The 24,853-nt window shown below is 42.8% G+C and overlaps 1 protein-coding gene across 4 annotated transcripts in view; it reads right to left on the bottom strand.

Annotated features, from left to right (window-relative positions):
- Nucleotides 1–9,435: 9,435 nt before the first annotated feature.
- LOC119184752 (uncharacterized) overlaps nt 9,436–24,853 on the bottom strand; it is a 35,018-nt gene continuing 19,600 nt past the window's right edge. For all 4 annotated transcript variants that reach the window (XM_075872320.1, XM_075872318.1, XM_075872319.1 and 1 more), the window contains 4 exons: nt 19,492–19,634; nt 14,300–14,382; nt 12,007–12,093; nt 9,436–9,686 (listed from right to left, as the gene is read on the bottom strand). In XM_075872320.1, coding sequence (XP_075728435.1) covers nt 9,517–9,686; nt 12,007–12,093; nt 14,300–14,382; nt 19,492–19,634 — 483 coding nt within the window. In that variant the 3' untranslated portion in view covers nt 9,436–9,516. The remainder of the gene's footprint in view (nt 9,687–12,006; nt 12,094–14,299; nt 14,383–19,491; nt 19,635–24,853) is intronic.

The raw sequence follows: 24,853 nt of genomic DNA, 5'->3' as shown, positions 1-24,853 counted from the left end.
GTGCAGCCAAATCTGAGCACACGGGACTACAACATTTTCGCCTTCATCGAAAATGCAGCCGCCACAGCCGGGATTCAATCTCGCGACCTGCGGGTCAGAAGCCGAGTGCCTTAGCCAATAGACCACCGCGGCGGTGCATGAAAGCTAAGTTGTTTTTGTAGATATTGCATTGTGAATTTTCAGAGAACATTAATTATAACGCACAGAAATTGGCAGGAACATGGAGCGGCAGTATATTTTCAAGGTACGAGAGGCTGTTGGTGCTTTATTACCACCTCTGTGCCGATATGTGTAATAAACACGCACAGACGCATTTGTAGCAGCTCTCGCGCTAATATAACTTCAAGGAATCAACATCTAAAGCAATACGCACTTGAAAATATCACGTAGTTCTCCAACGCCATTAATCGGGTAGCATACTTTCTGAGAAGGTAGCATATCTTTGTATCATGAAGTGCCCACTTGACCATCAGCAATGAAGATGTCAAGTCCTAGTTTGAAATAAACGCCTAATTTCTAGCAAATTAGTGTAGATATTTTCAATCCTGAGGCAAAATGTTTGTGACTGAGTTCCATGCTTAATCAAAAGAACGGTTCTAATTAACTGATGTTCTGAAATCAAAATTTGCTGCTTGTCCGTGTGTTAATCAGTACGCTTTCCTAATATTGGGTGCACGAAGTATACCGGTGACGTTAAACCATTTAACTCTTAGCATAAGTATACCACGCCGCGTATTGGTGATAAGGAAAGATTCCGTAGAAAATATGCTAGAGTGTCAAAGAGATACCGTAATCTTTTCAAAAAAACTGATCTATTGTTCAAATTGTCTCAGCACCTGACAAATTGCGCACACATAAAAAGGTGCTCATAACTTTTTTTAATTCAAAATCAGGACACTGGCCTCATTTTTTATTCAATTTCGCAGCATTTATGCGTTTCTGTTTAATCGTCATGAGTACAGGTTGTTGTGACGAATGGCTTTTTGACAACGCTAAGATTGTTTCTACAGGTTAAAGCGCAGTACCCTCCCACGGTGAAGAAAAGTCAGGCTGGCTTTGTAGCTATGTCAAAACACAGCGTGCACGGAGAAGCTAGGTATACACGGGACGCATGCAGTTCTCGCCAGCGCAATGAAAGATCTGTAGCAAAGACGGCGACCAAGATGGGCTCTAAACAAACGAAAACATCACCAGGTGGCGTTGAAGTCTAGCTCGGCAACAGCGATGTGCCGTCCGCTTCAGAGAGGACAGACAGAGGACAAAAAGAAGGGGCCGCACTGCCTTTACACTATTTTGCATCTTTACGAAAATTTACTGGGTTCAAATGAAGGTATTTCACTCAGTGACTAAATAAGTTGAGCTGTACAAGCGAGTGTTATTAGGACGACCAAAGACACGGGTTGGATTACAATATAGTGACATCAGTTGACATAGGAAGATGTGGTAAAAGGTGGCAACATCTAAGAAGTGAGGCGTGTATGAATACTGTCGCCGAGAAGGCATGCCATTACGAACAGCGCAGAGGAAGGGCTCGTTAGCGCAAGTCTACCTTGAGGGATACCTAAAGCTTCTAAGTATTGAGTGACTCTAAATGTTAGTAAATGGTGTGGAGTGCTGGTAATGGAGTATAATTGATTATTTATTTTCACAACGTGCTTCAGCTTATCTAAGTTGAGTTGTCGAACCAGCCAAGTGGGTATATTTAAGTGGTGTTTCACAGCATCAACTCAAAATATATAATTGTATTATGAACTCCTTGCTCTAATTATTTTTCCAAACTATACTCTGCGTTCGCTAGCGCGCTGAATAGACATGTTAAATTCTGGCATGCTTTCATAGACTCTTTCTTTTTTTGGGTGGAGCGGTGGGGTTCGCTTGTGAACTAGTAATTTACCAGGCGATTGCCTCGGCATTATCGGGGTTATGAAGCACGTCTTGTGAGGCTATACTCTAATATGCTATGTTGTGCCTTCTCACTTCTAGCTGTTCCTTCTCTGTCCCTCCTCATCGCTATGTCATCGGTCCTCCTCACACTGATTACCCGTCCCTATAATCCTGATAAAATACAATGTGTAGGGTATTGAGGCGTTTCGCTGTCTCTCCTCCTCTTGCGTTTTTGCTCAGTTCCGTTGTGCACCCTTTTACTGAATTATACTAAGCATAATATTACTGTGATAAGCTAGGAGCTTCTTCACACCTACCGTTGTTCTATTTGTCTGGATTTCCGTCCCCATTCATTTTAAGTCAGTGCAAAGAAGCCTACATGTCCTGGTAAAGTTGCCTGCCTTTCTTTTTTTCAGTATTCGCACTGGCTCTCTCTCTCTCTCCCTTTCTATGCGGCAAATACCTGTACACTTTCGCGGACAATCGGGGGGCATTCCAAGCTTCAAGAGCTGCTAAGCTGAATACAATTCACCGTATTGTCCTTTGCTGGCTTGCGTTGGACAGCTATCACAAACTTATTGTTGTCATTGCAAGCATTTGTGCTCCAGTTATTATTGATTGCGGGGGCTTAACGTCTCGAACGATCCTATTGCTATAGAACTGGAGGGCTGCGGCAATTTCGACCATTCGGGTTCCCCTTAACCTGCGCCTAATAGTTCCGCTGACAGGCGAATGCAATGGTCGGTCACAACGAGGTCAACAATCACTGCGTTGCTTTCGATACTTCCGGCCTCATTGACTTTGGAGTAAGTTTCCACATCATCATCATCATCCTCATCATTATTATCATCGTCGTCATCGTCGTTGTCATCGTCATCATCATCATCATCCAGCTCATCATCATCATCATCATCATCAGCATCAGCAGCTTGACTACGTCCACTGCTGGACAGAGGCCTCTCCCATGTTCCGCCAGTTAACTCGGTCCTGTGCTTGCTGCTGCCAATTTATACCCGCAAGCTTCTTAATCTCATCTGCCCACCTAAACTTCTGTCTCCCCCTAACCCACTTGCTTTCTCTGGGCATCCAGTCAGTTACCCTTAATGACCAGCGGTTATCCTGTCTACGCGCTACATGCCCGGCCCATGTTCATTTCCTCTTCTTGATTTCAACTATGATATCCTCAACTCCCGTTTGTCCCCTAATCCACTCTGCTCTCTTCTTCTCTCTTATGGTTACACCTACCCTTTTTCCTTCTATTGCTCGCTGCATCGTCCTCAATTTAAGCTGAACCCTCTTTGTAAGTCTCCAGGTTTCTGCACCGTAGCTAAATACCGGCAAGATGATAGGCGCATTAGACATGGTGCAGAACCGCGCCATCAGGTTCATTCACTCATCATATTCGTATAACGTTAGTGTATCCTTATTAAAGGCGGCAACTGGCCTGCCCACCCTCTCTTGTCACGGTCGCACTGCCAGCCTATCCCTGTTTCACAAAATGTATTACACTTCACTCAATCAGCCACCTTACATCTCACCGCCTGCTCGCATATCCCTTCGTACAGGCCATTGCTTAAGTGTTGCTCGTCCTCAAACCCGTACTCTCACCTACTCTTCTTTTTTCCCACGCACCATTGTAGACTGGAACGGCCTTCCCTACGCCGTCGTTGCCACCACCAACCCAGATGCTTTCATTGATGCTGTAAAAGGGCACCTCTCATCCTGAATGGTCATGTATCATCTATCCTTACTGTACACCCACCCCTATGTAATGCCCCCACTCGGCGTCTTTAAGAAAATAAAGTGAAAGTGAAAGTGAAAGATGCAGCTCTTATACAGCTTCCTCTTGAGGGATAGTGGTAACATACCTGTAATACTTTGAGAGTGCTTGCCAAATGTGCTCCACCCCATTCTTATTCTTCTAGATACTTCAATCTCGTGGTTCGGCTCCACGGTTATTACCTGCACTAAGTAGACATACTCTCTTACAACTTGAAGTGCACTATTACCTATCTCGAAGCGCTGCTGCTCTTCCGAGGTTGTTGTACATTACCTTAGTATTCTACAGATAAATTTTCATACCCACCTTTCTGCTCTCCTTGTCTAACTCCGTGATCATGAGTCACAATTCATCCCCTGAGTTACTCAGCAATTCAATGCCATCGGCGAAGCACAGGTTACTAAGGTACTCTTCATTAACTCTTATCCCTAGCTACTGTTCCCATTCTAGTCTTCTGAAAACCTCCTGTTAGCACGCGGTAAAGAGCATTGGGGAGATTTTGTCCCCCTGCGTTACACCCTTCTTAATTGGTATTCTGTTGCTTACTTTATGAAGCACTATGGTAGCAGTTGATCCCCTGTATATTTCTTCCAGGGTGTTTATATATGCTTCATCGACGCCCTGATTCTACAATGTCTGCGTGACTGCTGATATCTTCTACTGAATCTAACGCCTCCTCGTAATCAATGAAGGCTATGTATAGCGGTTGGCTTTATTCTGAGCATTTATCTCTTACCTGATTGATAGTGTGAATGTGGTCAATTGTTGAGTTGCCTGTTCGAAATCCTGCTTGTTCCTTTCAATGATTGAGTTCTAATGTTTTCTTTCCTCTGTTAGGAATTACCTTTGTAAACAGCTTGTCTACTACAGAGAGCAAGCTGATCGGCCTGTAATTTCTCAAGTCCTTGTCACCTCCTTTCTTATGTTTTAGGTTGGTGTTAGCATTTTTCCAAGACTCTGGTATTCTTCCCGTCAGGAGAAACCTCGTGAACAGTGTGGCTAGTTTTTCTAGCACAATCTGTCCTCCATATTTCAGCAGATCTGATGTTACCTGAATCTCACCAGCAGATTTGCCTCTTTGCATGCTCTCCAAAGATTTTCTGACTTCTTCTATCATTACTGGTGGGGTGTCATCTGGGTTACTGCTAGTTCTTATAGTACTGACGTCGTGGTTGTCCCGGCTACTGTACAGATCTCTGTAAAACTCCTCCGCTATTTTATCTATCCTATCCATCTAGGTAGTTATTTTGCCTTCTTTGTCCCTTAGTGCATACATCAAATTTTCGCCTATCCCAAGTTTCCTATTTTCTGCTTTGACGCGAATTCCTTCACTTTTCAGAGCGTGTTCAATTTTCTTCATGTTATACCTTCTTACTTCGGATACCTTACGCCTATTAATCAACTTCGAGAGCTTTCGAAGCTTTCCAAGTTTCCACAAGCAGGTTTTAAATGCGAAGCATTTTTTGTGTACTGCAAGCACTTTGGGTATCTATCTATCTATCTATCTATCTATCTATCTATTTATCTATCTATCTATCTATCTATCTATCTATCTATCATCTACGTGTCTAACCACCTAAGTTTGGGTGCTGGTTGATAGATATGTGGTGTTTAACATCCCAAAACCGCCATTTGATTGTGAGAGACACCGTAACTCATGAAATTTCGACAAACTGAGGTTCTTTAAAGTGCACCCAACTCTCAGCAAACGGGCCTAAAGCATTTGCATCTCCATCAATAATGCTATCGTCGCCGCTCTGATTCAATCTCTCAACATGCGGGTCAGCAGCCGAGTACCCTAGCCACTAGACCACCACGGTGGGGCTACGTCTGGGTGCTCTCGTGATGAACCTCTTACCTCAATTGTCTTGAACGAAAATTATTATGGGAGGTCAAGATGGTTGGAAAGATATGATGCGCTGATCAAGGCATGAATAATGTCACAATCCCGTCGCATACGTCGCCAAACACTTTCCGCCAAACAGTGGCGCATACACACGAGGGGTATGTGCCACAGGTGTTTAACACTTAGTATCTACGCAGGATCGGAGAGAACACACGCGGGTAATTTTAACGCGCGAGAGTTAAGAAAAAACTGACATTAGTGGGGTCAAGCCGACCAATGCGAAGAATGAGTGTCAAGGTACCAGCATGAATAGAACCACGTCATTCTGCGTGGTGATCACATATTCTACCACATTGTCACGCAAGGTCTCGCAACTACTTTTCAATTAGATCCTATAAACTTCATGACCATCAATAGTGGTGGCAGTACTAGCTTTCCAATATATTGAACATTATATATGCCTCCTACGATACAGCCGTGACGTCGAGTTAACATCCATGGTATAGTTAGGTATACTCTGATGAAGTTGAGTTATGTAGCAGTGTCTAAAGCTACACTAGAGGTTCATATCAGGTTATCAGCTTTGGTGTTTTTATACTCATTTTCCTGTTGATGCCAATGCGCAAGTGCCGAAGACTTGTCATGTGCCAACATTGCGGCTGCTGAACCGACATATGTACGCATTTAGCGTCAATACATCACGTATCGCTGAACAAAAAATTTAAAACATGGTCACCTTCCCTTCAGACGCTTTACAGAACGTGAATTCCCAGCAAAAGTGGGAATCGACATGGGAAATCTTTTTTTTTTTCGCTGTCCTGGTATACTTAGGCAACACCCGAAAGCATCAACCTGAATACAGGTGCGCTATCGAGTCTGTAATACGATGGGCGATGGCACGTCGACCAAAACAAGCTTAATCACCTGTTTCTTTGTCTCGCAGAGAAGGCATTATAACTCTGTTTTTCTGTGCCACCTCACAGTGACATCTGATAAATGGTCCAAGCTGCACATGAAACGTCGGGATTTTCTTATTGCAAAGCAAAACTAGTTTTCACTTTTGAGCGGCAGAGACTGCGGCCGCTTTTCTCTGCCGTCAGTGCTGGGTACTGGTGAAGTACTGCTAGTGCCTTTATGAAATCACCGACCCATAAACAAAAGTGCTAGCTTTCCTAACTATCTTAAGTGCTCGAAGTGAAAATAAGAAGGGGATAGTCAAACTCAGAATGGAAAGGCGCCTCAAGCCTTCGTACATCGTGCATGTGCTGCAAACACTTTTCTGGCAGTTATTTCTGCTATGCCTTCCCTATGGGCCACTCTTCTATAAGCATGCAACTCTGTTTCAGCGCTTTGCCAATACTTCAGTCATTCAATGAGTGGAGGCTACAAGCGTGGAAGACTTACACCAGGAGTGGCGACGTTTCAAAGACAACCGCGAAGGCCCCCATACCACGAAGGTTCCCAAAACCTTCTGCGAAGACCTCCGATGACACAGCCTCCGTATCACCCTGAGTAAGCGCATCTCGTGAACACAGCTTAGTTGTGCAAGATATATGAGTCTAAGGCTTTATTTGTACGTGCATACATACGCAGTTTGCTGATCAAGACAAACGCGCACGTAGCTCACTGCTTATCACAAATTTATAACTGAAACCTGCTGTCACTGTTTAGGGCAGGTTCACTAAATGCTGTCACCTAAGGTAGTGCAGACACTGTACACGGAGCTCCTTAAAGTTTTCGTTTTATCACGCGCGGAAACTTAAACTCATCCACCTTGCATTTGTTACGTTAATCTTTGTGGCCCTGTGAACGCTACATATATTCAGCGAATAAATATTCGCTATATTCTGATAATCAAGCGACAGCCTTGCGCAGTAATAATATGAACTACTTCTTGATGCCGCTCTCACTGAACCGACACTAACTGCACCAACTGCAGTCATTTGCATTAGCCAGGGCACGCAATAAGGTGGAACGTGCCCTCTCTCCCAACCACACCAGCGCCTGCCCGTCAAGACCCCCTTACTGCGATACAGGATATGCTGGTGCCCAGCATATACCCTTATCAGCTGTCTGAGCACTATTATCTGAAGTTTGGTAATTTATGCTACTTTTCATTTTTATTACATACCATGTACATACCATGTACCATGTCTGCCTAAGTAGAAATTTCAGGAGCTGTTCTGCAGTAATTATATCATGTGTTGTTGGCGATGCGAGCGTGGCAGAAATCAGCAATTTTAACAAGGACAAGAGCAGGCGTGCCCTTCTATTTAAGATTGTTTTAAAATGTAACGTCTTTTTCACGGGTGGCCGAAGCACGCTCAGACACAAAGCAGCACTTCTAGCAGCGCTCAATCGCCGCAGAGAAAAAATGTAATTGTATGTAACACTCTTTACCGAGCGAAGCTGAATGATGATTATTCGTTTAAAACTCGATTGCTATGGAGAGGTTGTCTGGCGGGTTCGCAAGTCTACTTGTTTGCAAGACCAAACCCGCAAAGTTGATGCAATCTTCACCGATGACCTGGACTGCGATTTTAACAACAAAGCCTCCGTCGTACACCCCCGGGCCATCGATGAGACACCGCGATATTCTGTAAGCTGTTGCTGCATACTTCTAAATGCTCGATAGAGACGCGTTTATCGAGGTATCGAAAGACGCACCCGAACTAATTAATATCGCACGGAGGACACTGCAGATTACGAGCGGAAACACTCACACAAGTTTCACTTTCGTACCAGCAATGCAGTCAGCGGCATGGGCATGCTCGTTGGCCTTCCTGGCCGTGTCGATTGGGTCGGTACTACTACAACTTCATCATTGCACTCAAAAACATTAGTTGCAGGTGTCAGTTGACCATCGCCAGGCTGTTTGTTCGAAAAAGTTCCAATCAGAAGAAAACGATCTACTCAAAGAAACAGCGGGTACGGCAGTGCAGTTGAGAGTGCAGTCCCCGAGCTAACGTCTCCCGCGAGACCAAAATCCAGAAGCGAATAGACCACCGTGGCAATTATTGTGCTCCTGTTGGCCACGCTGTTCCATTATGGTTACCACCTACTGAAAGATGCTGTATATAACTACTGTGTTGCCACTGTGCTGCAATGTAAAAGTGGAATGGTCACTGGACTAGTAACAAATGACCTGATAGAGATCGTATAGAGGAATCTCTAGGCTATCAGTCAGTTCTCTGGTAGGTTTTTTTTACTAGTAATCAGCAAGACGCACAGAATATTATTCTGTTATGAAGACAACGACGAGCGATTATCTGCGCAACTATAAAAAATACTCAATTAGGCACGAATGTTCGAAAACATTCTGGCATTGATGTTAATACGACAATAACCATGGCATGTCTAAAGCTTTTCAAATTGAATCAGCTGTATTACTTTCAAAAGGGCAGTAAGTATGGGGGCTTATTTGAAACTTTGCTGCAAGCATTATGTCCAATTGCCTAAATAGAAAACTTAGAATTGACTTAACTCGACTACCTCAGGGTATAAGTAACGTCAGCTTCGGACAGACGAACTAGTGATCGAGTTCACGCGAATAAAACTGTGGTTCACTAGGAGTGCGTCAATAAGGGAGCTTCCAGTTCTTATCTGGCACGCCAGATATGCGACGTGTGACGTCACTGCTCCTGGGGAATGCGCAGCGTCGCTCTCCATAAGCCACGCGAGACTGCTCAATCTGGGCGAGTGTAGCTCACGGTACAAAACGTCTGCCATTCCGCAGAAGCAGTGGCGTAGCCAGAGGTTGGCACGTCGATTGCATGCCCGACCCCCATTTTTTCTCGCAATGGCATAATGAAGAAATGATGACCATGCAAAAAATATCTCTTCACCCTGCCCCGGGAACTCAAGGAGGTAACTCCCTGAAATAATTTTTGTCCACGTCCCTACACAAGAGTAAATACTTCATGAATCAACACTTCATATTATTTTATTGAGATATTGCCCACAAAAATACTTGCTCATTTTTCCTATAAGTTCGAGACCTTGCTCACTAGACTAAAATAACTTTGCCAATTCTTTCGTCACACTCGGAAATAAAGTATTGTTTTGGGGTATGGGGTTTGCAGTACTTCCAGAAATTTGCTGTGCAAAATTTGAGGCCGTCGGTGTTTCTGTCAAAGAACTGATCGTTCACCCACACTTCACATACTTGCTTGTAACCTGTGAAAACAGAGTTATTGATTAGCTTTTCTAACAAAATTACGTTTTCCGACACCGTTCAATGCACTGAGAGGCACTAGTACCGTTGCATCGTCTTTGTCTAAAAACGTCTATCATTATTTAGCGAATATTTTTAATATTATCGTATTCTGTGAGCAACAATCAGATTGTAATGGGAGTAAAACTGAATCACGAATTCGCAAATGTGTTTTTTTTTTCATATTTATGTTGGCTGAGAGCCGCGGTTTTTGATTTACATACCTTGACCCAGAGAACATTTATACCGCAGGACGATAATACATTATAGTAATTTTCTCTTTTCATAATCAAAGTTAACCTACTGTAGTATTTAGTCTTCTATTTATGCTTCATGCAGGTATATGCACCGTGTCACCGCAACTGTGCTGCTGTGCAAGATACGCTATGATAGGTGTTTGGGTGTCTTGTGTTCGAGTTGCATTCTCTAGCGTTTTGTCACTGATTTGTTTTTCTCTATGACCATTATTGGGTCGCAATTTGATGCTCTGCATAATTAAAGTTAGAAAAACATTTAAGAAGACCAATTCTGCCCATGACAAGCGTAATTTTGCAGTTTTTTTTTTTGAGGCTGAGCATTATACCGCCCAAAGGTGGCTCCTTAGAAATGTAAAAGGGAGGCTCCATTTAATAAAGCATACACTCTACTACTCTTGTCTACCTCTCCTCGCCACCCATAATTATCAACCCCCGTATATCCGATAATTTCACTTATGTAATGTTAGCAGACACTCAAGTAGTATCATTGTCGTAATCTCAATGCGGTTTATAATCACACATCTCATGCTCTAACGTGTCCATAACTACTGTTTTCTGACTTCCGAATTCTTATCATTTTCCAGAACATGTGAACACGATGCATAGCATCGCGGTTCAATGTGATGTATTGATCAGCTTAGTTATCCTTTGCCTGATTGCGTCTGTACATACACTCTGAGATCCAACAGGAAATCTTCGTGCTAGTGGTTTTAGAAAGAGGTCAGCCTGGATTGCCGGTGTCTCTAAAGGTGCGGTGTGGTTGTGTGATTCCCTGACGACACAGGAACTTCATGATAAGGAAGGTTAGTGAGCCCTCCAAGTGTTAAAAATTGAGCGAATGTAATAACTGCGTTGTCAAGCATCAGGAAAAGAAATGGTGATGGTGTACAATGAACCTTCAGTTCAAGTTATGCGAAACTTCTAATTAGTTGCAGTAAGTTCAAGATTGATTTGTCTGCCGTTATGCGCAGGCGGTTTTTGACTGTTCGTGCAGCACTTTGGCAGTAGCCTACGCATCATGACATGGGATGTGTAAAAAACTTGCAACATAATGTTCCTCGCACTGGTAGAATCTGATATGTGGATGCGATTTCCCGATTAGTTGCTGTACACGTCAGACGTTTGCCGGAATATAGTATATTTCACGCTGCGCCATTAAACGACGATTTGCAATCGAAAGTGAAAGACCGTCATATCAATGCAACTACTTATTGCGCTTTCTTAACAAGCGCAGTTCCAAAAAGAATAATGTACGTTTTCACGAAAAAAGATTCTCTCACAAACAACAGTTTAGCAAAGCAACGCCACATGAAAAAGCACCCCCCATTTCATTCTGACGGCTGAAATTTTAACGCTGCCACTCTTGGAATAATTGCTGTTACTGCTGAAGTATGAGACATTCGAGGTCACGCGTCCACACAACATTAACAGGTCGCTTTTCTCGCATGCTGATGTCTCTAACTAAAGAGAACCTTTTAATCAGCATGGTTAGTGTAATACTAACATACTCATCAAGTTTGTGTAGAACAACACTTCACACAATGAGGTGTGCACTGCAGTGCTGCTCAGGCGTAGGAAGGCAGAAAATTTGGCAATGTTTGGGGTCGTTGTGCTGTACAGGCAACTTTTAGCGAAAAGAAATCTTTCGTTGTCCGTGGAAAAGTAAAGGCCCTGTACGCCTTTGTACTCATTTGTACTACCATGAGAGAGTGCGACGATGTCATTAACAAGTATCCCTTGACTTCGTAATATTCAGTCATGCTTCTTCGACCAGTCGTATGTGTTTAGCGCATGAGGAGAGGCCTTCTTTTGACAACTGTCGATATATCTATGTAGTGGTTTATTAAAACAAGCTACTGCGCACGTCCACGCACACCACTGCCACGATGTATGTACATCTCATAAAATCTTTCCCACGTTTTGATGCTGAATGAGCCTCTCTGTGTGCTTGTAATAACAATTATATTCTCACGCGGAGTTCCTTCACATATCGCGTTTTAATTTTGAGCTAGTATACGGTACTTACCTCCTCTTTTTGTATTCTTTGTCTTGTTTACAATAGCACAATCCTTATATATGTGGTGAAGCGTATACGTTGTTTTTTCACCCGTGCCTGCAATTCAAGCGCTTGATAAATACTAAGCTGTTTTAGCAAAACGTTTCAACACTAGACCACGATGTAAGGTCTCTCTTTTTTTTTTGAGCAAAATAACATCGCGCAGATGTATCTGGTGAACAAGCAATGTAGAAATACCTTAATTGGTCAAACGGGATTTATTTATTATGTGTAGGGGTTCTATAGATCTCTGTGGTGTTTTTGTTAATCTAAACAATATTCTAGTATACGCCAGCCTAATAACAACTTCTCTCAACATTGTTCGCAGGAACCGTGGTATAAAAACATCGCAATAATAAAGGATGTCTTGACAAACTGATTTGCCATAGTTATAGCGGTTACGTTGTAGACGTTGAAAACATTTGAAATACTAAAGCACCGATTTTGAAAAAAAAACCTAGAATCCCTGATATTTTGAAATATTTATTTGCAAATTCAAGAAAATGGTTACTATTGACTGACTAAATATACCGCAAATATTTGAAGTGAGAAGTAAACCTTTTTACAGCAGTGGGACCAGCCGCTCAGGCGTCATAAAACTGCGGTCCGAATACAGCTGTGACGTCGCATTGAGGCCGTACTTTGTTATCACTATTTCAATCTTCTTTCATGTAAAAAAAAACGTTTGATAATTCAACACCATCATTCATCCTTCATAATCGCTTTGGATTCAGGACATTCCTGGTTGAGTAACATTAAAGTAGGCATTGCTTAGCCCGTGGAGGAGCTTGACCTACTGATTTTTTGTCTGTCTTACTTTTCTTCCATTCATGTTTTGTTCGAAATAGCCTATAATATATGTTTTCCGCTGGTTTCTTTTCCCGCCACCGTTACGTTACGTACACACACACACGCACTCACGCACACACACATACGCACGCTATATATATATATATATATATATATATATATATATATATATATATATATATATATATCTGAGCCATAATAAAAAATAATGTAATCGCAATATTTTCCGAATTGCAACACTAGTTATAAAAAAAAACGCTCCTCCTAGCTTCCCCACACACCGCGTTAAATGAGTCGGCCTACGTACTGTGTTCAGCGACATTTTCATCGAATAATTTCCGTACACAAATTATATACACATTATGGAGAACTCGGACGTACTTTGACATCCTCTTTATCACCCGTAAGATGGTGCGAAGGACGCGCTTTGAAGGTCGATGCCCCGCTCAATAACCGTCACGGTCGTGTGTGATGTCTAAGAGTGGCACCGGTCTTTGACGCGCGCGCAGTCGGAGCGATAGAAAGACAAAGACCGCATTAGAACAATAAAATAAAATAAAATTAACATTTTTATAGTCAGCAATTCACCGATAATTTCCGATTTTTTTCTCATCTGAAGTCAATTTTCCCGTATATTGACCACTGGTTTTATAGCTAATTCCCCGAAATGGGTAAAAGCTATATAGGAAAGATCAAGCGAGCAAGCAAATATGCAAGCAAGCTGGCCCAGCAATGGGTGTTGTCTCCATCTCTGTTTTTTTTTCAGCCTAAAATGAAGCACATTCCAATAAAAAGAACACTTTCTATCGAACTTAACGATTACTGAATTACTAAATTCACTTCGTGCGAAAAAAAATGCAAGACAATCTGATATGTACTTTATGCCCATTCATCATCGACTGAATGACTCTTGATATACAGTTGACTGCACGTATTTCGGTTCGTTGTTACTGCATGACAACATCATATCGTCGAAACTTAGGAGCACTTCTGTAGGGCGTCCCTCATGATCATATTGTTGTTTTGCGACTTTAGATTGCCGCTAGTATAACCAAGCACTTGCATTTTGCAGTGAATAATTAAGTGGTTCTTATGACAGTGGAATAAAAATGAAATGTGCACAAAATTATGAAAAAAGTAAGCAGATGCGTTGACACAATGACTTGTCGCGCTGAATTGTTTGGTATTAAAAAGGCCTACCTCTTTACGCTTTTTCTCAGACATCGCATCGGAGGCGCGTATTTCATAGCAATATGAACCAGTGTGTTGGTGAGCTTTCCTAATTACCTGCAGAATACGCATTAATCATGCTGTTTTTTATATACTGCCACATATCATAAAAGCTAGAATAGTGAATACAATCTCAATACCTAGCTGCACAGAATGCCCCAAACTCAGAAGCTGTTTTACTGTATGTTTGGAATCGAAAATGTAACAAATTTAGATTGCTTACTCTTATTAAAAGACGTGAACCCTCTAACTTTCTTGTTATTTTTCCATATTGGCGTGTAATCCACATACTCATAATCATAGCTCCTGGAAAGAAGAAACAAAAAAGAAAACTATGAACCATATCCCCAAAGGAAATTCTGATGGGATGCGAAGCAACAGTGGGGCGCAAGGCGTTGGCCCCGTTCTAACGGGCGTCGATGCGGGTGCTGGAAGAACGATTTGAAGCGAAGCTTAGTGCAGCGTTTACTCGAGTAAACGTTTGTTTGAAACGCAGAGACGCAGTGGTGGATTGGGTTTTGTGTAAAATTTATCGCAGATAAACAAGTGGAAAGAGTGTTTCAACTAGACGTGCGGTCGAACGTTGCGAGTGGGGGAGGAGGTGAAGCGAAAGAGAAATGTGTTGCGAGCGGGCTGAGCAGCCGGAAGCTGTGGGCGCTGCAACGAGCATGCTGCGGGTGAGTAAAAGAGTGGCGTCAGCGTGCTCCTGTGAAGGAAGCATGTGAGAGGAGCGTTACGTTCATGCGTAGCGGCGACGTGCCTTCCATAGCGCTGCTCCCACTACTCCGGCGAGGTGGACGCGTTGTGGCGTGTTTGCACGGACGCACATAAGTACGGCGTTACACGCGTGAGTCAAACAGCTGCTTCGCATCCTATAATGCATAAATAATGCGCCTACCGGCAATATTCCCCTGTTTTTTTCAGCAGATAAGACTCTCACCCCTCCTCTTACGAATATATATTAACAACCTACCATCCATGTATCGTCTAATATTATTTCATTTGTTTACAACTGTGTCATCTACCGCAAATTTTAACATTGCTGATCAAACTGCCCTCAATCAGGACTTTAATCTTGTGCAAGAGTGGTGTAATGTTTGGCCCATGAAGCTTAATCCCACTAAATGCAAAGTCATTTCCAGTATTCGGCAGCGTCACCTTTTATGATCCTCATATTTAACCTCTAATTCCACTGTTGAGCATGTTGAATCATATAAATACCTAGGTGTCACCTTATCATCTAACCTTTCCTGGAACGCACATATCAACAACCTTATATCACCCGCGAACAGGTGCCTCAGTTATCTAAAGCGTCGTTTGTGTTACGCACCCCTAGACATAGTACTTCTCGCGTACAAATTTCTCATCCGATCAAAACTACAATATGCAGCGCATCTAGAGCGTACACCAGGCATACCTTATTACCCACCTAGATTCTGTACAAAATCATACCACCAGACTCATTCATTTTCAGACTGATATGATAGAAGTATATCATCCCTAAAAAGTGAAACTGATGTTACTGATGTTTGTGTGCGTCGCCTCGTTGTCAGTCTTTGTTTAATTCGCAAACTATTTACAGTTCCTTCAATCAAGCTCCTCCCATCATCCCGTCATCGCGCATTTCTCACCGCACTACCCATCCTTCATCATTCACACTCACACGTGCTCCCACTAATGTCTTTGCCGCATCAGTATATTTTCGCGCAGCAGCGTAATGGAATGGCCTCCCCTGTGACATTGCATCCATCACGCGTACATCACCTTTTGCGGACAACATAACTGTATATTGTTCGTTGTGAAGATCACTCTCTACAACCCACATTTGCTAACCCACCCGTTGTGTAATACCGCCTAACCGGGGTCTTTAAGGTAATAAAGAGAAGTGAAGAAGTGAAGAGATTGCTGACCTACTCGCATGCCCCTTCTCAGACCCTGTCAGAGAGAGATAAAGATGCAAAGAAAAGCAGGGAGGTTAACCAGACGCACATCTGGTTTGCTACCCTGCACTGGGGAAGGAATGAAGTGGATAAAAGAGGTTGTAGAGAGATAAGAACGTACACACAATCACGAGCACACTCGGGGGAGCGCACACAGTCTACAGGTGGTCGCTCAGGTTTGTTTACTTTAAGCAAAGTAGGAGTGCTTTAGTCGCTTTCTGCGCAACTGAGGCGGATGCCCAAGGTCCTGGAATCTTCTGCACCCAAAATGGTCTGGAGTCAAGTTGATTCAAAACCATTCGGAGCTGGCATCGCTGTGTGTCGTAGCAAGCGCAGCTGCACAGGACGTGTTCAATGGTCTCTTCAGCTCCGCAGTAGTCGCATGTAGAGGTGTCTGCCATATCAATGCGAAAGGCATGCTATTGGTATATAACTGTTCCTTCATGTGGTGGTGCCAGACTTCACCTCGTTAAGAGCATATACTCTCCTCGAGGATTTATTTCACAAGGATATGGGATGATTTAATCCCATGGGTACAGGTCCAAAACGCTCATAGGAAACAGGGCAGGAGTAAATTTTACCAGGATAGTTTAACGTATGTGCTGTATATCACATGCATTTTGATTCACACACAGTGTTTCATGCAGATGCGGTAGTGATCACAATTTGTTAGAAAGCGCCTTTCTGTAGATGCATGTAAACTGGTAGATAAGGTTTACTTATATAACTGCACAAATGGTACAATTTAATTAGCAGTGCTGTGCAGGAACTCGGCAGATATTTCATTTAGAAACATGAGGTGCTGTTTACCGCATACCGAAATGGCCAACAATTACTAATTGATGAACCAATAGCACCCGGTAAAAAATAGTTCCCTCGTGCGAAAGTATAACACGCATTTGAACTTCCAGTTGGCTGGAGAATAACAGTGTTTGGTTGGTACAACAAACCCAGCACGCTTTGAACCGATAAGCAGCAGAGCTGACACATACGTGCGCATTTCCAGTGAATGTGATTTTTTTCAAATGATGGTGGTGTAATTAATCGCCCTTCCGGTGATGCTGTCGTTCACAAAAAGCGTGCGTTGGTGACCCATTAAGTGATTCTTAAAGGAAAGAAACGAAGATAAAAGTGAGCCCCGTAACTGTCTGCTTCACAGCGCGACACCTCAACAGTGGCTATTGAGGAATGGGGGTAAGGAGAGATTAAAAGGAATAGAAATAAAAAAGGGATAGCGATAGAGAAGAGGCCAGCGACAGTGACACAAGGATTTTACATCCTTGTGTCACTGGTAGGAAAGATGCGAACAGGTAGGAAAGATGCGGACACGGTCGAAAGAGTCCGAGGACGGGGCACCACTCAGCGGGTGCTCTTGTCGGCGTCAGGCGATGGCGGAGGGCGAGCCGGTCCGCCAGAGCTGCGCTGTCGTCGAAGATCGCGGGAGTAGAACCGGACGGCACGGAATCCATCGAGCGAGTCCCAAACACGCAGCTCGCTTGGCGTGCATAGTGTGAAAGAAAACCTACACTGATGACGCGGTGGCACACTCTATCCAATAGTTTTCCTCTCTCAATTTTCCTTCTTGTGGCTTCGACAACATTTCTTCTCACCTTAAAACATTTCTCTTGCCTTGCGCGATAGGGAACGTGCACCGATAATTTATGAGTTAGGGCCATGCTCACATGCACTTTAGTTGACACACCGAATTGTTAATTAAATATGGCACATACTACAGCCCATACACAACTCATGTGTTATCCAAGCCTTGGCACTTTTGTGAGTGAGTGAGTTACAATTGATCGAGCACAATTTAGGATAAGCTTTCTCATTTTTCTCACTTAATGTGGGTGCCGGTGCGCCTTCGTGGTACCGATCTTTATATTCTCATGTATTTTTTATCAGATAAAACTGGTTGGCAGTGAACACTCGTGTCCTCGTCTTTTCTTTTTTAGTGTTGTCCGTTCGCGCTTTAATCTATTCTGGAAGGTGCCGGCCCGCATGGCAAATCATTTAGTTATGTTATCTGAGGAATCTGTTTACGTTATTATGAAATGTGTGTTTTTGGACTAACCCTTTCAGACGCCAACTTTTAAGAGGTGTCTGTAAATGTGTCAAATCATTATAACGTTACTTCAAGGTACTCAATATTGCATTGCAACAAAACGAGATAGTTGTGGAATGTATGTGTGTCAATATAACTCCTTTTAATTAGGATGCAATTAAATATCAATTTATTCCGAAGTAATTGATGCTTGCTTTTGGCGTAAATAGAATCTAATGTGAGGCTAGATATGTAGTGCAAATTCATTTTTCATTATGCCAATTGTGAGCAAGAAAATTTCTTCTTTTCACAATGCTTGTCGGAAGCGGCACATTGCACTACTCCTCAAACGTGGTAGTGCCTTCAGAAAAGTGATCATATTTATTAGTACACTGCAAATTGAGGTTAAATGAAGACAAATTAATTATGGAGGAGCATTCCTCTAATGTACGTTATATCTTGCTCTTTCTTAGCCTCTACTAGATGCAAATAACGAGAATGAGTGGTGCACACGAGTGTGTACATAGCGTCTGAAAGGGTTATAAAGAGGGGTACCTTATATTTTCAGAGAAATTTTGAGGAATGAAGAAAAAGTTCTCATATATGATTGTAATAATAATATTAGCAATAATATAAAAATTATCATCAGTGAACAAATGAAAATATTCATTTATGATTGCCAGTTGTCTCTACTGAACTTAAGTTAACCCGGACCGACATCGCAACCCAGCCATATACACGTTGGGTAAAGGATAGACAGTATTTCAACAATGTAGCTAGCATTACACACTGCACCCTACAAATGTGGTGCGGCCCTGCTCAAAAGGAGAGTTCGCAAAAGGAGGCGTAATCAGGACCAGATGATACCCGAAATTAATGAAGCTGCAGAAATAGAAAAGCTGCGCATTGCGTGTGTCAGCAGGCCTTCAATTGCTCTATCACAAAGAGAAATAAATTTTTTTCAGAACGTTGGCACACTTGATGTTCATGGCGCGTTATCACTATGATTACTAGGTTGTTGGTGAATTCTGTTTTGTTTGATTTGTCTTTTCTCTTTTTATTAGATACTGCTCAAATATATATTGCATGGTTCCAGCAAATAAATCCTAATGTAAGTCAGTGCCGCTCTCTCTCTCCTGCTTTTCTTGTCCCTCGTTATTGGCGCTGTTTTTTATGTGCATTATTTCGTACCAACTCGCCCAAGCAACCACGTTAGATAATGAAATGAATTTCGGGCTGCAAGAGCACTCATTTTTTTCGTTCATAGTCACATATACCTCAGCAGTGCAACGCTTATCACAATAAACACAGAAATGTGTTGAAGGTTTGAGCGCTCTGGAAGTGTTTCCACTGAAAATATTTGTAACTGAAGTTCAATGATGTAATTGCGAGGCATATAATCAGTTTAACGACACTGTAGTTAAAAATACTTACCACTTCTGAGAAGACTTGAACACCAATACCTGAGACAAGGTTCGTGCCGTCGGATTCATCTTTGTCCTTATTGCTTTAATGCACGCTACTCCAGGAATCCCCCGCGTAGTGAGGTGCAAATACATGGGGTTTGTAAGCATGTACTATGAAAAATAATACAATGTGGCATTACTCCAATATCCTTCGCAATCTCCTAAAGCCGATGAGAAATGGTATGTATATATGTGGTATACCTGCTAAAGTTTTCACTGGAAGTATTCACGTAAGTAGGGAGTGGCCCAGCCTCTTAAAATACGCATGCATCCGTAAATAAGCAGCCAGAAACTCAGCATGCTTCAAGCTAAATGTGTGTCGTTTTGTTGTCATACAACTTCCTTAGTGTCTATTATTGTATATAAAATGGCGTTCATGATAACCTTTAAATGACCGAAGCAATACCTCATCAGTTATTTTCGAAATTTGCGGAGATGAACTCAAACAGGCATGTATTAGGTTAAAGAACACACAATGTATGGGTATATTGCACTCATTTTATTTACTTTTTGCAGCGCTTAATATCATGAGTGCACCAGAGACAAGTCTTTGGCACAAGGAACCAGAAATTACTGTGGATTCGCTTTCAAATTTTTATAGGGTATGCTGTTGTGGAAGGCTGATAAAATTTCAACCGGTTGGTGTTCTTTACTCTGGGCCTATGTCTGAGTAACCGGGACTCAACACAAAGTATAATTGCAGTTTCTGAAAGTTGTTCAATACGACGAATCAGTCAAGCATATTATCAGGAAATCTTCAGTAAATGCGTAGAGAGATTAACTTGCGAAGTATGCTTAGCATTCTTTATCACACAGAAAGGCTACATGTCTTTGACTACCACACAATTCAGTATAGTATCGAAGACATCTATACTAAATAGTATCCCAGGTATTCTTTCAATATCTTGTGTATGATGAATGCATGTATTTCCAGAATATAAATATATAGAGTAACTCAGGATGATGATTGATATGCGTTGTCAACGACCCAAATCAATAACATGATTATGAGAGACGCCGTAGTAACTTAAGAGCTATGTCATATTGATTGCTACACCAACTTGTGAAACAATTAACATTGGCTATCCTTGGCTTCTCAAGCTGACAATGCTTCAGTAAGCCACCCGAATAAAACAAATTGCAGGGACATTTTTTATGATTTGCACAAAAGCCAATCAGCAAGGGGCTCCTAGAAGATCTCTGGGTTCCTAAAGTTAGAGCAGAGGCATGTCATGGTGCTTGCTGTATCATAAAAATACAAGCAGATGAACGTGGAGACACCGCTAGCCGTTTATTTCCTCTTTTTTTGCCTAGATCTGCCAGTGCCCTGATGCATGAAGACATAGCTACTGTCCTCAACTAGATATTGGAATTAGGTTCGACATTTAATGCACTAAATCTGATGCCAATATTGTGCACTTATGAAAACCTCTCTTTCATGGCGCTTTGTTACGACATTGGAAGAATGTAAGAACTGAGGGTTTATATCACATGGCTATCAAACATCAGTCACTTCAATAATCTAGCGGACTTAAAGTTGGCTTACTGTGAAACTAACTTATATTCTGCAATGAAGATCCACGCTGTTATAAAATGCAGAAGACACTGGGCAGAGGAGAAAAGAAGACCATGTTCGCCTTAGTGAATCCGAACGCTTGCGTCAGTCCAAATGTTAGTTGTGCCGTGATGGTGTCTGCGATCTATTAAAAAAGCGCTGCACTGAAACGCATTCTTTTATTAGAGGGAAGCGCTAGGTACTGTACCGTCCTGCAACTTCACAAAAGTATTTTGGCTCCAGTTCATTCCATAACTACTGGCAGCGACAAGCAGCCTAGGACCCCGAGAACAACCCTAAGAACTGTTAGTTGGTCCGGTACTCTTTGGCGATGCTACCTGCCCTCTCTAGTGATACTCACAAAAAGGATGAGGATGCGTAAGGCTTGTCTAATTAGTACAATCTGTTACACGAGCACAGGAAATGATGCGCATAAGTTTAATTGTGAATTTTTTTAGTCAAAGACATCGTCAGACACTGGATTTGTTAGCACAGCGGCGACCTACCTATGCTGTCGGCCTACAGAACTGTATTCGTTGAGCTTTGCCGACGTCCAAAGAAGTGCCGGGCAGCACTTGTATCATAGAGTTCTATGAAATGGTGAAATGACACGAGAGGTGCTATGCAAGATGACGCGAGCTTCTCGGGGCCAACGATTGATTGATTGATTGGTTCGTGGGGTTTAACGTTCCAAAACCACCATTTAATTATGAGAGACGCCGTAGTGGAGGGCTCCGGAAATTTTGACCACCTGGGGTTATTTAACGTGCACCCAAATCTGAGCACACGGGCCTACAACATTTCAGCCTCCACCGGAAATGCAGCTGCCGCAGCCGGGATTTGAACCCGCGACCTGCGGGTCAGCAGCCGAATACCTTAGCCACTAGACCACCGCGGCGGGGCTCGGTGCAGACGAGTTTTTCCGAAGCTTACCCTACGGTGGCCATGAATGAGAACAGTGCGGAGTGCGTGTAAGCAGCGTTGATAAAATTCTCTACTAGAACGCACGTGGCGTAGGAAATGCATGTTGGACTTTCGCAGCAGTTATAAAAAAACACGGCGTGTGAACACGTCAGCGAAGCCACTCAGTGAATATTTTAACAGTGCAGCGATGTTAGCGTGATTGTCGGGGCATCTTTTTTCCAACTCAGTACGTGCCTCCAACAGGCGTGTTCATGGGCGTTTGTGCTCTTTCGGGCAGAAGTTTTCGTTCCACCCGGTGCATGAAAATTTCCACACTAGAAGGCAGCAAGGGTGCACATGCAGCATTCTCGTGCTGTTCATTTCACTTCTATAAAATATTGCAGGTGAATATTAAGACAGGTGGTCGCCAGGGGCGCTCACATCACGGCGGCAATGAGGCGGTGAGTGGATACGTCCTGATCGCCATGAAATTGAATGCGAGACATTGTAGCCACGGCGTAATACCACTTTCTGTTCTACCGGGGTGTGTGCTCAGTCTGCGCGATAAAGCTGATAGATTATTGTGCCGCTAGGCTTCAGTACTGCTCCTCAGCAAAAGCAAACGTAGTGCGCGTAGCCGATCTTCCCCGCGGGCGTCTGTCAATAAAACTGATTGACGCGTCTATTCGGAAATAAGCTATATAGTTGATTCTGAGAAGGCACCAGTTCAACTCGTGACTTTCATAGTGCCTGTTCAACTGCCAAGAAATTGATGTGGCAAACGGTAAGCGGCAGCTTTTATGCGTATAAAATAATCTGATCAGCTTGCACTACTTGACCAGGCTGGAGCCACACGTGAGCTTGTAATAACCTAGCTTCTTTTAGCTTTTTAAGTCGGTTGTCTACTGATATGCTCGACCGGCTTTAAAGTGAAGATCACATCAACTCTGTCTTTATTTTTATTACATTAATTGCCCAGCCCCGGTGGTCTAGTGGGTAAGGTATTCAGCTGCAGACCCGAAGGAAGCGTGATTGAATGCCGGCTGCGGCAGCTGCAATTTCATTGAAGGCGAAAACGCTGTAGGCCCGTGTTGTCAGATTTGTGTGCATATTAATGAACACAAGGTGGTCAACATTTCTGGAGCCCTCCACTACGGCGTCTCGCATAATCATATGATACTTTATCACGGTAAACACCACATATCAATCATTATACCAATTGACAAAAGCTTAATGACTATTACACTGAATTGTCTTCAAATCATTCACAAGGTTTCAAGTAAAAGACAATTATCTCGGGCGCAATTAGCAAGGTCATCATCAGTATGAGACTAATTACCAAAATACTCATTAGGCCAATCCTAAACATCATCATATTAGTAAGGGCTAGTTACCAAGGTGTTAGCGTACTGACGCATTAATCGGCAACCATAATTAACGTCGTGTTAGTAGCATGATTTGGTTATAAGGACTTCGTGCTGAATTTTATATACACGTCTGCTATAACATAGGTCCGTTTGTGTGTAACGCGTCATTTATAAGTGTTTCTGATATCTTACCCTTCCACTCTCTTTCTATAGAGGTGGTATTACACTACTTCTCCAGAAAGACTTCTTGTCCACGCGAACAGAAGATTGGGCCCTAATACCCTGCTTATAGTAGGTTACAAGCTATTAGCGAACATCTCGGTGCACCGATTCGGCCAGTCTCTAACATCATTATTCGCTTCGCGCTCGGTTGGTTCCGTTCCGGGCCCGGAAATAGACATTCATACTTGATTAATGCGCAAAATCATTCACTACACTACTTCCTGATTTGCCCAATAGCTGTTGGCTTCCTTAAATCAGGAAAATGCTTTTGATTTCATAGAAAATGACTACTTACTAAATGTTTTGCATGCATTTAGACTTCAGGACAGGTACCATCAGCTCATTCGCGTGATGTACACGGATTCAGAAATTATTCTTTACGTAGGTTCCAGTGAATCGCCCCTTTCAAGTCACGCGTTGGCACGCTACTAGCTTTACTACCAAGCTGTGGCGTCACCCCGTCATGCGAGAGGATATATGGGATGTATCAGCGCTGGAACACAAATAGCTTCTGGATCATTTTTCACAGTGCCAAAAGAGTGCGAAACGGAAGTAGAATGGTATCCTCTCTTTTTTAGGTATTTTCTCTCTCTCTCTTAGAACCGGAAAGCACGTTGCCACCATTGAGGGCCACAAACGCTTTCTGCAGGCACGTCAAGTCAAACAAAGGAGGCGTTGGTGAAGTAAACATGCGTTGGCAAAATTTGAAATAACAAACGTACGTTTGTGTCCCATTTATAAGGACCTTCGTGTATGGGTTCTAATAGAAGTGCTTGATGGATTTCATGCTGAACAGTCATGTTTCCGCAATTTTTGAGGCCAGGGTAGCTCTTCTGGATCAGCGCACCGTTCACCATCTCCTGACGATGCGTACAGCACACGTCAAGCGGTGCCCTGTCTTCGCACTCTTCGACCGTGTCCCTATCCTTCTTCCCTCATCTCTGGTCTTTTTGCATTGTTGTGCGGCGAATGCTCTCTCTACACATCTCTCTACTTCTGCTCTTTTTCTTATCCTCTTTCCCAACTCTCCACAAGATGTTTAGCCATGTAGGGTACAAGGCAGAGTAAAACTAGCTTTTTTTTGCTTTGCTTCAAAAACCACTTGCTACGGTTTTATTCTTGCACGTAACGACTGCTTATTTGCTGGTTTCTACTTCGAGTACACGCACCGGCACCATTTTGCTTTGGCGTTTGGCAATATAACTTGTGCATTGCTCCAGCCAGGCGTATATTGAGCTGTTGGACCATTACGCCTAGAAACACGTCATGTGAAATGTGAAAGT

This window comes from Rhipicephalus microplus, chromosome 8 (assembly GCF_043290135.1).
Source record: "Rhipicephalus microplus isolate Deutch F79 chromosome 8, USDA_Rmic, whole genome shotgun sequence".
Classification (NCBI taxonomy): Eukaryota; Metazoa; Arthropoda; class Arachnida; order Ixodida; family Ixodidae; genus Rhipicephalus; species Rhipicephalus microplus.
The sequence above is the reverse complement of the archived record's forward strand: the minus strand, read 5'-3'. Positions and strand labels throughout refer to the sequence as shown.